At 38.6% G+C, this 13,584-nt stretch overlaps 1 protein-coding gene across 1 annotated transcript in view; it reads left to right on the forward strand.

The window, feature by feature from the left end:
• pdzd7a (PDZ domain containing 7a) overlaps positions 1 to 13,584 on the forward strand; it is a 120,976-nt gene that overhangs the window by 50,059 nt on the left and 57,333 nt on the right. The window contains exons 10-13 of the mRNA XM_063071255.1: positions 230 to 271; positions 736 to 899; positions 6,412 to 6,503; positions 9,706 to 9,797. Of these exons, the coding sequence (XP_062927325.1) occupies positions 230 to 271; positions 736 to 899; positions 6,412 to 6,503; positions 9,706 to 9,797 (390 nt within the window). The remainder of the gene's footprint in view (positions 1 to 229; positions 272 to 735; positions 900 to 6,411; positions 6,504 to 9,705; positions 9,798 to 13,584) is intronic.

Here is a 13,584-nt window from a genome sequence, read left to right on the forward strand (position 1 = left end):
GGGCTTGGACTAGATGGGTTGAAGGGCCTGTTTCTATGCTGTAGTGTTCTATAACTCTTAAGATCATTTTCAAATTTGCTCATATACTCCAAAAGTAATTGCTCCTCTTTTGCATTACTGTAAATTAAATTCTTCAAAACTGACTAATCCCCGTGTATGTCCTTACCGTTCTTGTAATTGTTATAGTACAAAGTGACAATTATTTTACTTGCCTTTCTTTCCATTTCAGTAACTGCTGTTGAAAAATTCGTCATCAGAAGTCTGAAGCGAGGTAAATGTTTGTAGTATGCTTGGTAATTAATAATTTTGAACTGTTTCTACACTCCTTCAAAATATAATTTTTATAATCCAAAAGATAATGTTTTTATAATCATTAGCATTCCTGAGACATCTTTTATTTTGTCATTATTCTTTTTCTTAAGGAATGTAAAAGCTCTTGTGGTTCCATTAAGTAAAGAGCACATTAGGTGTATAATAACTTTTGGAAATATTGTGTGTGGAGCAATTATATTCTTATTGCATTTTCCATTAATTTGCTTCACATTAAATGAGCAATCTTTGCTCAATAAAGGGCTTTGTGTATACTTTTCACAGACAGCATATCAAAATCTATGTTGATTAAATTTGGGCATGGATCACTTTAAGTAGTCATTGAGTAATTTTAATCAGCTTATTTCATATGTGATTGCTTTCTTCATGAATATGATTGGATTTTGGTGTTATCTCTCATTTCAGATAAAGATAGAGGCCTTCGCTTGAAAACGTTTGGCCCTCAGACAGACAAAAATGGTCTCTCCACAGCAGACACATACAGTCACTGTTTAACTGTGATTGAAGACATTGCCAGGAAGCTCCTGAGTCAAGATGAAGTAAATGCCATTTTGCGTCACTGTAAGCAGGTAATTCCCTTAAATATCACAATCATGATCTAAGCTATAATTCCACTCCTGTCCAATACCAAGACTTATTTGCATTTCCTCCTCTGCCCTACTGAGCTCCTACCCTTTTATTACTCATCTGGTTCTACCCTATTCTTCTCTTTTCCTCCGATTTTCATGCTCCATAAATTCCAAATGTTCAGAATGCAGCTACCCATATTCCATTCAGTATTAAATTTCAATCTTACATTACATTGTATCTCCCCATCTTCCATCATAAATGAATAGTTAGTAACATCTTTTAGTTTCTTCCTGCCACAGTGAGTGAAGCTGATAGAGCTACTGTCTTGTGACCTCAGAGACCAAGGTGCACTCCTGAACTCCAGTGTTACCTGTATGGAGTATACATAATTCTGCCTGTATCTGTCTCAGTTTCCCTGGGAGCTCTAGTCTCCTCTCAAATCCCAAAGACATGCAGGTTGGCAGGTTACTTGGCCACTGACAATTGCCCCTAGTGTGTAGATGAATGGGAGAATTAGACCATAAGACAGGGTTTCCCAATTAGTTTTCCACAAGGGCCAAATTACGTCAAGCATGCCAAGCCAAGGGCCAAAGCGTCTAGGGTTTTTTTTCATTGCACCAGTAACTTGTTTTATGGGCAGATGTTGTTGTTGCTGCTATTACCATTACCATTATTATTATTATTAGTAGTAGTAGTGGTAGTAGTAATAATTTAGGCCTGGGATTCTCAAAGCCTGTGTTGTGGGTCACACAAGAAAAAAAAATGCACTCTTGAAACAAAGTAAGTCCAAAACCAACCATTTAATTATGACTGTAGCTATCACAATTGTCAGCTGTCACATTGAGAACTCATCTGGGACTTAAAATCTCTCTCACACACACACAACACACACACACACACACACACACACACACACACACACACACACACACACACACAGTAAATATGGTAGTCTTCATCACTTCTCTTCCACACAAAGAACACTTCTGTTCCACACAGTTTTAGTAGTACTGCCTTCTCCACTGTTTCTGTTCTCTCATTTAATTTATTTGTTCTTTTCAATTAAGCTATGTAGCATTGGAAGTATGAAGTGTAGCTATAAATGAAATTATCAGTATTATTGTTGTTGTAATATTATTATACCACAATAAGATTGACAAATGGACAAAAATAAATTGATTCACTCACCGATCAGTGAGAGAAGTGACAGCGACGGGGTGAGGCAATCCTTCTGGTGTCGGGCCTGTATTCTGTTGTGGCAACAGAATTGGAAAAACGCTCCTCCGCTAAAACTTCTACTCTTCTTGTTGCCGTGTTAGCCGACAATGGCACCGTCTTTAATAGCTCCACAACCGTTTTCTTGGTTTTCTCATCATGACTTAAAACTTCGCCAACCATATTAATTGCACACGTTTCAATCAACCCAGCATCAGCGAATGGCTTCTTAGCTTCGGCAAGATTCCATGACACATGCAATGATGCAGCTGTTGCGCTCTCTTGTGCAGATGTTGGCTTACAGATAGTAGAAACAGAGTGCTTGTATGATGTTATCATACTTGCAATTTTTTGTTTGCATTGATCTGATTTTGCAGGGTAGTTGGCATCAAAACTGGCAGCATGCATAGTGTTGAAGTGCCACTTTAGATTTTCTGATTTGCAGACGGTGACGGACTGCAAGCATATTAATCATGTCGGTTAAGCATTGGCCTGGTCCGGTAAAGTAAAACAAAACTGATCAGTCCAGTCAGATTTGAACTGACGGTTTTCCTGGTCAACTTTGCGCTTTTTCGCGCAGGCCATGTTGTTCTTGGTTTAGGGTCCGTGACTTACTGCTGGTAACAATTCACTTAGAAGACAGATTCACGCGCTCTACGGGGGCGTAGATCAAGTGTACAATGTGGGATGAGGTTAAAATAAATCAGAGAAGCGCGCGCTTTATTTACATGTTATGACAGGTGCGTTCACCTAAGTGCCAATGGGTTGGCGCGGTCCAGACATTTGGTTCTCGCAGTCTGCCTATTGGGTTGTCTGCCATAAGACATAGGAACAGAATTAGGCCATTCTGCCCATTAACCCTACTCTGCCATTTCCATCATAGCTGATTTATTAACTCTTGCAACCCCATTTTCCTGCCTTCTCCCCATAAGCTTTGACATCCTTACTAATTATGAACCTAACAAATTTCACCTTAAATATACCCAATGACTTGCCCCCACAGTGGTTTGTGGCAATGAATCCCACAGATTCACTACCCTCTGGTTACAGAAGTTCCTCCGCATCTCTATTCTAAAGGGATATCCTGCTAAGCTGAAGTTGTGTGCTGCAGTCATAGATCACCCACCCCATAAAAAAAACATCCACTTCCTGTCCTCTCTATCTAGGTCTTCCAATATCACTAGACCACAGATTTTTTCAGAAGTGTTGCTTCCTCAGTAAGTTTTGTGGTTATGATGGACCACTTGAAGCTGAACACAAATATAATTTCAGACTACTTGTATTACACAGGAATCTGGAGAAACGAGAAATCAACATTTATTGAATATGATGTGTTTATTTGCTGACACTTTGCAATAGTTCAATTAAGTAAAAACTGTTTTCTTGACTTTCATTTGTACTCAGTGTCTGAGGCTTCTCACTTGGGTGTCCAACGATAATTAGCCAGCATTGATGGATCTCACTTGCCCTGGTACCTTTTCTCCACGACCTCAATGTCCTGGTGAAACCTTTCACCATGCTCATCATTGACAGTGCCAAGATTTGCAAGGAGGAAATCTAAATGGGAATGCAGGAAATGATTCTTTATTGACATGTTGCAGTTCATGGTTTTGTATGCTTGATGCATGTTTTCAACCATCTACACATAGTTTGATGCTCTGTAATTGCCAAGTATATTTTCAACAGCATCCTTGAATGCCTTCCATGTGATGTTCTCCAGTCCCACTAGAAGTTCTTTGAATTGCCTGTTATTGATGACCTGTTTGATTTGTGGACCAACAAAAATGCCTTCCTTAATGTTGCCACCAGTCACTGTGGGAAACATCTGTCTCAAATATCAAATCCTTCCAAAATTTTCATGTCTGGTGACAGTAGATTTCATCCTTGCTGTCTTTAACCCAGTTATTCTGCTTTTGCCTTTGACAAACCCAAGTTTCTGACCAGGTGACTTTACTCAGATTGAGTTTTCAGATGGGGCTCAATTGGCATAAAGGGTTCAAAATCTGTTTCAATATCGGTGTCATTTTCCATTTCTGGCTTGCGCATCATGGCATCTTCATCTGCCTCCTCTAGACTCCATGTGTCTGGTGGCTTCAGTACTGGAAGACTATCGTCATGCAGCACAGATCTCATGGCTGAAGGGAGATTGGCGTATTCAATGGATTTCTTGTTATTAGCAGAGAAACCAGACACACTGGTCAGACAGAAGTAGCAGTCTGTCACATGATCCTTCTGCTCTCACCGTATCATCCGGACGGTGAACGGCATTGAGTTCTGAGTACCTTTGAGCCAAGCTCTAAGATTGACAGCACATGTGCAACAAATGTGAGGAGCTCAAGCTTTGTCTTGGTCACCAGTTTTGTACCCAAAATAGAACATTTGGCTTTCTTAATAAGAGGAGTCATGCTCTGTCTTTTGAGATTTAAGCGTATACTCGCCACAAATGTAACAAAGTATCACGGCTGTTGCAACATTGGTGAGACATTTTGCTATCACAACTACTGAAAACACAATGACTTTATTATAATGAGTACACACAACATGCTACGATGCATGCATATCAACGTGATTGCAGACCGATATACATGTAAAGGCAATGCACAGAACGGTGTGTGTGTGTGTGTGTGATGCTTCTTAAGCCTTTTTAAAACCTGTTCTGCCATGCAGCATCCACCCTCCCTAAGCATGACCAGGTATGCTTGGACAAGATAGAAAACTTTTCAGCTTACATCATGGGCGAATTCTCACTGATGAATTATGAATTGGAATAACAAATACATGTGATTTCAAAGAAATGGTGCGTGATAGGGAAGTTTCATGATCAACAGCCCAAAATCCATAAGCTACATCCAAACGTATTCAGGAAGCAAAATCTTTGTTGCCCAGTATTCGATAAGTTTCAATGAGATCTCCTCTCATTCTTTCAATCTGGGAAGAATTGACAGAACTATGGAGAGAATAAAATGGGATTAGCGTAGGATTTGCGTAAATGGGTGTTTGATAGATGGCATGGAATTAGTGGGCTGAAGGGATTGTTTCTATGCTCTGTCACATTCTAAATACTGCAACAACAAACTATTTTTGTTTACTCACAAATTAATGTTGTAGCATCACACTATTGAATAAATTACTAAAACAATTACAAATACTTTTACTGAAATGTTAGATTCTTACAATGATTCAGTTTGCTGCAAAATGTACTTTGGTAGCAATCTGGATATCCACCTGAAGGCCAAAACAATTATTTTAACACGATTTCCTTCCAAAGTGTAGTATATGTCAGTTCCATTGATGGATGTGTTGAGAGTTGTGCTATCATTAAATAGAAGAACTCATTGAAAAAATGTGCATAATGCTATAATTAAAAAAACTGGCAGAATTTATTAATATCTAATCATCCACTAGATGGCATTAAATAATATTCTTTGGATTTCTACACAGCATTAAGAAACTGTAAAATAGAATAGACCATTTGGGCCAAAGAGACCATGCTGGGAATTAGCCTGAATTCAGTCTCATAATTTTCTAAGCTCCAACACTTTTAAACACCATTTCCTTAAACCACATGTCAAACCTGCTTGTGGTTGTTGACAAGTTGCTTCCTTTTCAGCGACCAAACTTAGTTGGATGTGGAGTGCAAAACAAAATTTAAACTGCACTTGCAGTAAATATACTTTCTATCTTAATGCATTACTCTATTGGTGTTTTCCATAATGCACAGTGCAAAGCATCTCCTCATCACTGTACTTAATCAAATGTTTTAATATTTATTGCCTAAATTGTAGCTATTTTAATCTGTGTCATGTCTGACGCCATGGGCATTTTGGACAACACATCTTCAAATTGAATTGCTCAACCATCGATGCCTGTGCTTTCAACTGTTCAGAACATGAAGTCTAGAATTTCTGTCCTGAATACCTTCTCCATTAGGATGCTGTTTCAAACCTCCCTCCGTATGTAAGCATTTGCCCTGATATATTTTAAAGTGGCTGGATAATTAAATATGGGATGCTCTAATGTGTTAAAATTGGTATATAAGTAAAAGAGAGAAAAGCGACTGATGATGCTGAAGTAATAAGCAATCTGCTGGAGGAACATGTGTAGGGGAAGAGGAATTATTGAGATTTTGGGTTTGAAACCCAGCATCAGGACAGAGTGGAGAAGTGAGAAGGTAAGTAGTGAGAAAGGAGCCTAGGCAGATTCTTTGTTGCTTGTTATAAAATACTTGTAGCCGATGCAATGTTACTTACATTTTCTTTACAATAATTTGTACTTTAGAATCAATTCTGTGTGTAGTATGTTTCAGGTAGTGGGGTGGAAGATCTGGTGCGGCCTCTACTTCACATATTAGATAAACCAGAGAAGCTGCTGATATTGAGAGAAATCAGGTAAGAGGAAGAGTGCAATTCAAGATCTAATTCGATAAATAATATAACAATTTTACTGCTCCATGTATGTTTAATAAAGGATCAAAGTGTAAAACATTATTTACTTGAGAAGAGGACAACCTATCATACTGAATGCTAACAAATGTCTCTGCATTAAATTGCATAAATCTTTGTCAATTAATCATCATAAATGGTTGCATAAAATATCAGAATACTGATCTATTGAAGTTATTTTTGGCCGCCTCATTATAGGAAGGTGATGTGTCAGTATAATGGAGAGCGCGTCTTATGAGGATAGGTTGAGTGAGCTGGAGCAAAGGAGGATGAGCGGTGACTTAATAGAGATGTACAAGATGATAAGAGGCATAGATCAAATGGATGGCCAGAGACTTTCTCTCAGGTCAAAAGTGGATAATGCCAGGGGACATAATTTTAAGGTGATTGGAGGAAAGTATAGTTGGGATAGCAGAGTTAACTTTTTTTTACACAGAAAGTGATGGGTGTGTGGAACACGATAGCTGGGGGTGGGGTTGTTGAGACAGATACACTAGGGACATTTAAGAGATTTGGATAGGCACTTGGATGACAGAAAAATGGAGGGCTATGTGGGAGGAAGGGATAGATTTATCTTAGAGTAGATTAAAAGATCAGCACGACATCGTGGGCTGAAAAGCCTATACTGTGCTATTATGTTCTGTGTCAAATGTTGTGATTGAGCAGTGCACCAGGCAGGATAAAGGTATGAGCAGATTTATACGCTAACTCCCCATGTGATGGATTCTTGGTCATTTTAATAGATTTTGTTTGGATGTGGTTTGATTTTTTTCTTGTGCATGTGCAGGTAACTCAGAAATAGATTGAAATAATGGTAATCCTTCTGAGAAAAAGAACAGTGGCTTGTACAGACTGATATACAAGGAAGAAGGCAACTTGCATTCGTATTTCTTTAAAGCTTAAGGATTTTCCAAGATCCTTTCAAAGTAATTAATTACAATGAAATATGGCTACTTTAATGTGGGGAAACTTGACAGCCTATTTCTTTTAATCAGGTTGAGAAAGCAGCTCATGAAAAAGAAAATAGCATTAATCTATTTAACCAGGTATCTCAAATGTTTCATCTAAACGATTCTGTACCTCTGATAGTGCAGCAGTCCTTCAGAACTGTTGGTGCAGATTATATGCATATCATCAGAGCCTTCTTACAAAATTATAATCTTGCTGAGGTCAATATTATAATCAGTGAGATTATTGAATAATTTACTACATTATGTAAATATTCAGGCAATTCATATAGCAGCATGTTTCACCCAATGGCTTATTTAAATTTCTTGCATTTACATAAATGTGAAAATTATTGGTCTTGAATTTTTTGATGGTGTAATTAGTGGGAAATAATAAACTCTGAACCTTCATTGATGAAAGAAATACAAGACCAATTCATCATTACAATACTGTATAGTTTCCAAGTGACAAGCTATACAAAAAGCTAATTTTTAATTCCATAAATCTTTTGTTGAAACTTCCTGATTATTAAATAAAATACTTAACTTTGATTTCAAATAACTTTATTTATAAGAGTGTACTATGAATTATTTATTTCGACAATTTACAATGACCAATTAACCTACTAACTGGTATGTCTTTGGGCTGTGGGAGGAAACCGGAGCACCAAGAGAAAACCCATTTATTCCACAGGGAGGATGTACAGACTCCTTACAGATGACATCGGAACTGAACTCCAAACTCTGAAGCCCCGAGCTGTAATAGCATCCCGCTAACTGCTACATTACCATGGCACACAATTATTATCCCAAACAAAAAAAAGTGAAAAATAAAATTAACAATTTATACTTTTAAAATAGTTTCATGATTTTGATGGCTTTTGCTTCCTAAACTTGCTTCAGATAATAAAGACACCACTTTTTGGAGCGTTGGTTGATTCATTGTGTCTAAAGGATGTGTGCCACTCAAACTTGTCAAGCTTAGTTGAAATTAATTCAGTGAGGAAAATAGGTATGTTACCTTTTTTTCAGTACGATATATTCTCTCCACTAGAAAACTGATGCAGTGTGAAATTGCTCCAATTTAAACCACCACTCATTGGGTAAATGATTAATGGCATTGTCAATGAAATGATAGTGAATTGAATAGCTCAAACATTTTCTTCAGTCATTTCAAGAATCTCTGAGAGATTTGAGAGGAGTTAAATAAAGTTTTATGTTAAGTTTACCTATCTTCATCTTTGTAATGTGTTTGTTCGGGAAAGACATTTAGCAGAGTAATTGGTAACCTGGAAAAATTATACATGACAAATATCATCCTAAAATTCAGAGCTCTATGGAAATCAGAACTAGGGTTATTTTCATTGAAATATGTCATGAAATTTGTTGTTTTGCAGCAGCAGTACAGCGTAATACAAAAATTGCTATAATTAAAAATAATTAATATAAAAATAAATAAATAATGCAAAAAAAGAGCAAAATAGTGTAATCACAAACAAGAGAAAATCTGCAGGCGCTCGAAATCCAAGCAAGACACATAAAATGCTGGAGGAACTCAGCAGACCAGACAGCATCTTTGGAAAAGAGAACAGTCAATTTTTCGGGCCGAAACCCTTCATCGGGTCTGGAGAAAAATAGTGTAATGTTCAGGGGTACAGGGACTATTCATACATCTAATGACAGAGGGGAAGAAGCTGTTCCTCAATGCTCCTAAAACGTATATAATTATTGCCTGAATCTGTTATAAATGTGAATGAATATATTTAAATATTATTCAAAGCTTTTGCTGTAGGCAGTAGCATAGTGGTTAGCACAACACTTTATAGTACCCAGCAACCCGGATTCAATTCCTGCCACTGCCTATAAGGAGCTTGTACCTTCTCCCTGTGACCGCATGTGTTTCCTCTGGGTGTTCTGGTTCCCTCCGACTGTTCACAGCTGTACTGATTGGTAGGTGAATTGGTCATTGTAAATTATCCCATGATTAGACTAGGATAAAATGAGGGGATTGCTGGGCGGTGTGGCTCAAAGGGCCAGAACTGGAAACATACGATATTCCGAAGATCAGAACAGCTGTATGTCAATAAATAAATAAATATGTTATTAAATAATGCTCCTTCACACTTCTGTAAATTTCTGGTATTTACCTGATGGATATCATTGTTTCTGATTGGCTTGTTGTATCTTTCTTGACTTTGAAGGACCATCATTGGACCAACTGACCTAGGAAGGTTTGACAGTATGGTGATGCCTTATGAACTGGAAGCATATGATATTCTGAAGATCAGAGCAGGTGGGATTGTTGTACAAGAATAGTGACAAGTTATGAGAGAAAGATCACTTACAGTCAACAAAGCAGTTGAAGTATTTTTTGTTTTTGACTTAGAAATTCTCTGGTGTATTGTACATTAGTTTTGTTTGATGCTTGTGGGTGGCTGAAAATGTTTTGAATCATCTATGCGCGTGAAGATGTATATCTATGGGGAGGATTTAACACATCTTTTGTTGGCTAGAATTATGTCCAGGTTTTTGTGTGTTATATTTGGATGGATAATTTCAGCTTCATATAGGTTCTTCTGTGTCGTCATCAACAACCTTGCTGTTCAGATCTGTAGCAAATAGTTTAAGTTTGGGGTGTTAATTGTGTGTATTATTGCCTGAAGACTGATTTATACTTGTGCTTCAAATGTACGCAATAGGTACGGCGTAGCTGCAAACCCTAGGCCGTAGCCTAACACACACCTCTCCCAAAATGTAACTATGCGTCGTGGCATCGCAGACCGCAACAACTGTGATTGGTCCGCTTGGCAGCATCGCATTTCCTCCTACGCTGCAATAGCTTCCCATTGGGTGACTGAAGGGCAGGGAAGGAACTCTGGCTGCAATGCTTTCCATAAAGCTTTACAGACCTCCAAAACTATGGAGGGCCCTGTGCTTGACGCCAGTTTGTAGCTAGCTGCTACAGCCTGTTGACTTCTACCTGAAGCTAAAACTTGAACGGTGATTGCCAGTCTCTGAGTATACTGTGCGTACACTGATGTGAAATAAATGGTTGGAGACGATGAACCAAATCGTCAAATCTACCTGCCGACATCTGAAAATATTTGAAATGAATTTCCTCGTCCATGTCTCTCAGTGGCCGGACAGGCACAGAAAATTCACCCTCCTTCAGTTTCAGTCGCCATTGTTTGACGTTTGAGTTTCTTCGTGTTGAGTTTCAACATGAAGAAACTCAACACGGTGGCATAGAAACCCCACCGCCAACTAGCGTTTTGACGGTGAATTGCAGAGCGACGCAGACACACCAATGCACAAGTATAAATGCTCACGACGGCATAGCCCACTTGCGTAGGCTGCAGCATAAGCTAGTACGCACAAGTATAAATCAGCCTTAGTTGGGCAGTGAAGTATGCAACCATCATGAAAATGGCAGATTTTAACTCAAAAGACCTCATTTACAAGAACTGTTCCCAGATCCCAGATGAAGTAAGGAAGAGTCTCAACCCAAAACTGTTTATTGCCATCAATAGATGCTGCCTGACGTGCTGAGCTCCTCCAGCATTTTGTGTGTATTGCTCCAGATGTCCAGCATCTGCAGTATCTCATGTGTCTATAATTATCTTATTGTTTCTGTTGCAGTTATATAGGATATTGATAAGGTTATACTTGTAGTATTGTGTACAGTTTTGGTCACCCTATTATAAGAAAGATGTTACTAAGCTAGGAGTGCGAGAAAGATTTACCAGGATGTTGCTTGGACTTGGGGGCCTGAGTTACATGGGGAAGTTGTGTAGATTAGGACTTCATTCTCTAGAGTGTAAGAGATTGAGGGGTGAACTGATGGAGGCATATAAGATCATTCGAGGTATAGACAAGATGACAGACTTTTTCTCATGGGTGGGAGTTACTAAAAGCAAGAGGGCATAGGTCTAAGGGGTGGTAAGAGATTTAAAAGATACATTGGGGCAGCTTCTTCTCGCAAAAGGATGGAGCATATTTGGATTTTGCTGCCAGAAATAGTGGTTGAACCAGGCATGTTAGCAACAGTTAAAAACCACAGAATAGTACATGGATAGGATAGATGCTTAGAGGTCTCTGGGCTAAACACGCGCAGATAGGATTAGCTTGCTGGGCAACACAGTCAGCATGGATAAATATGATAAAAGGTCTGTTTCCCTGCTGTATGACTCTATGCATGTGAGTGGTGAACAAAATCTTTGGGTGTTTCATCTTTGGAACAGTTCCTTGACAGGTCATAGATTTAGAGACTGGAAAGTCTTGCAGGTGGGAGATGCAGATGACGCCTCTTTTTAATAGTTATTAGCAGGGTCTGGAGCAGAAGAGTTCTCAGCCTGTCTCCTCCGTTATTGTTTTAGATCTTAGCAAGGCCCAAGTCATTGATGTCTTCACCTACGGCCTGGAGAAGTATGATGAGTGATGGCATCTCTGGCCTGGTATATCGAAGGAGCTCAAGGACAAATTTCAATTAAACTTTGTGGGTACTGCTGAAAATAAGCCCAGGTTCTGCTTTGGGTCACAGTTTATATTAACATGAATATAAAAGAATAAAGAATACTTGGATGGCAGGGTGGAGGTGCATCTCTACTAAAAGAAGTGTGAGGAGCTCCTTCTCTCTGCTAGCCTGCAGATCACCCTTAGGCAAGTTGCAGAACCTGCTTAGCCTCCAACCAGGGTCATATGAAGCCATGGGAGCTGGTGGTGGATGGTCGTATGAGCAGCTGGTGCATAATACAAGACCTGGTTATGTGACCATTGACGCCAGGCAGACAACCTCTGATAATGGCTGGAGTCACCCATCTTGTAAAGACACTGCCCAAAAGAAGGCGACAGCAAACCAGTTCTGTAATTTGCCAAGAACAATTGTGGTCATGGAAACCTATGTCATACGATACAGTATGTAATGATGATGGGGAAAGAATATTACTATATTGATCACAAAAGCATTTTTCTACACACAAACAACACACATCAAAGTTGCTGGTGAACGCAGCAGGCCAGGCAGCATCTGTAGGAAGAGGTGCAGTCGACGTTTCAGGCCTAGTTTCTACACACAAACTTCTGTTTTATTATCAATGAGTCTGTGTGGATTATTTCTCATGTTCATTATGATAATGCACGAATTTTGTAAATTGTGTGATATTTTCTTCTCAGCTGCTGAAACAGCATGAAATTTTGCGACTATTTCAGAAATAGTGCCTTAAATTTATTTGTAATTTAAACAAGCAAAAAGAAATTAACATGTCATCAAGGTCACAGTTTTTCATAAATTACAGGCTAATGGAAACATGCAGTGAAACCACATTTTCTCTTTTAGATCATTCTTCCTTTTACATTCTCCTCTCTGAAGTTCAACATAAATCAGATCAACTCCAACATAATTGATCAAGAAGCAGGTTCAGCTCAAAGAGAACTCAGTTTCAGAGTCTGATAGGATGAATTTAAAGACCCTGAAGAGAACAGGGGACAGTTTTGAAATCCTTGACATTGTGCTTGGGAGCTTTATTTGGTATGTCTGTGTACCAGATTCTTGACAGCAGATCAAGTAATACTCATTTTCAAAAAGGAAATTAAAGCTACATTGACACATTAGATTAACATCTATGGAGGGGAAACGGTTTATAACGTTTAATTAATGATGAACATATTAACTATCTAAATAAGGAGAAACTAATCAAAGAGAGCAAGGCAGATTTCTCAAAAGAAAAGCTATGATTCAAGATCGTTAAAATGTCATTTCCAGGTCTCAAGTGTAAAGCAGGACGAAATAATTTTGCTTAACAAATATTATGGAAATGTTCCATAATAGAGCAGTTAACTTGTTAATTGGAGATGTGCAGTAAAAACTGAACATATTAGACTCTGTAGATGCTGGAAATCCAGAGTAACACACACAAAATTACTGTAGGGACACCACAGTAGCATAGTGGTTAGTGCGGCACTGTTGTAGCTGGGGGCATTGCAGTTTGGGATTCAGCTGCAACACTATCTGTAGGGAGTTTGTATATTCCTCCCCATGAATACGTGGGATTCCTCCAGGTTCTCTGATTTCCTCCCACAGT

The sequence above is a fragment of the Mobula hypostoma genome, chromosome 19 (assembly GCF_963921235.1).
Source record: "Mobula hypostoma chromosome 19, sMobHyp1.1, whole genome shotgun sequence".
Taxonomy (NCBI): domain Eukaryota; kingdom Metazoa; phylum Chordata; class Chondrichthyes; order Myliobatiformes; family Myliobatidae; genus Mobula; species Mobula hypostoma.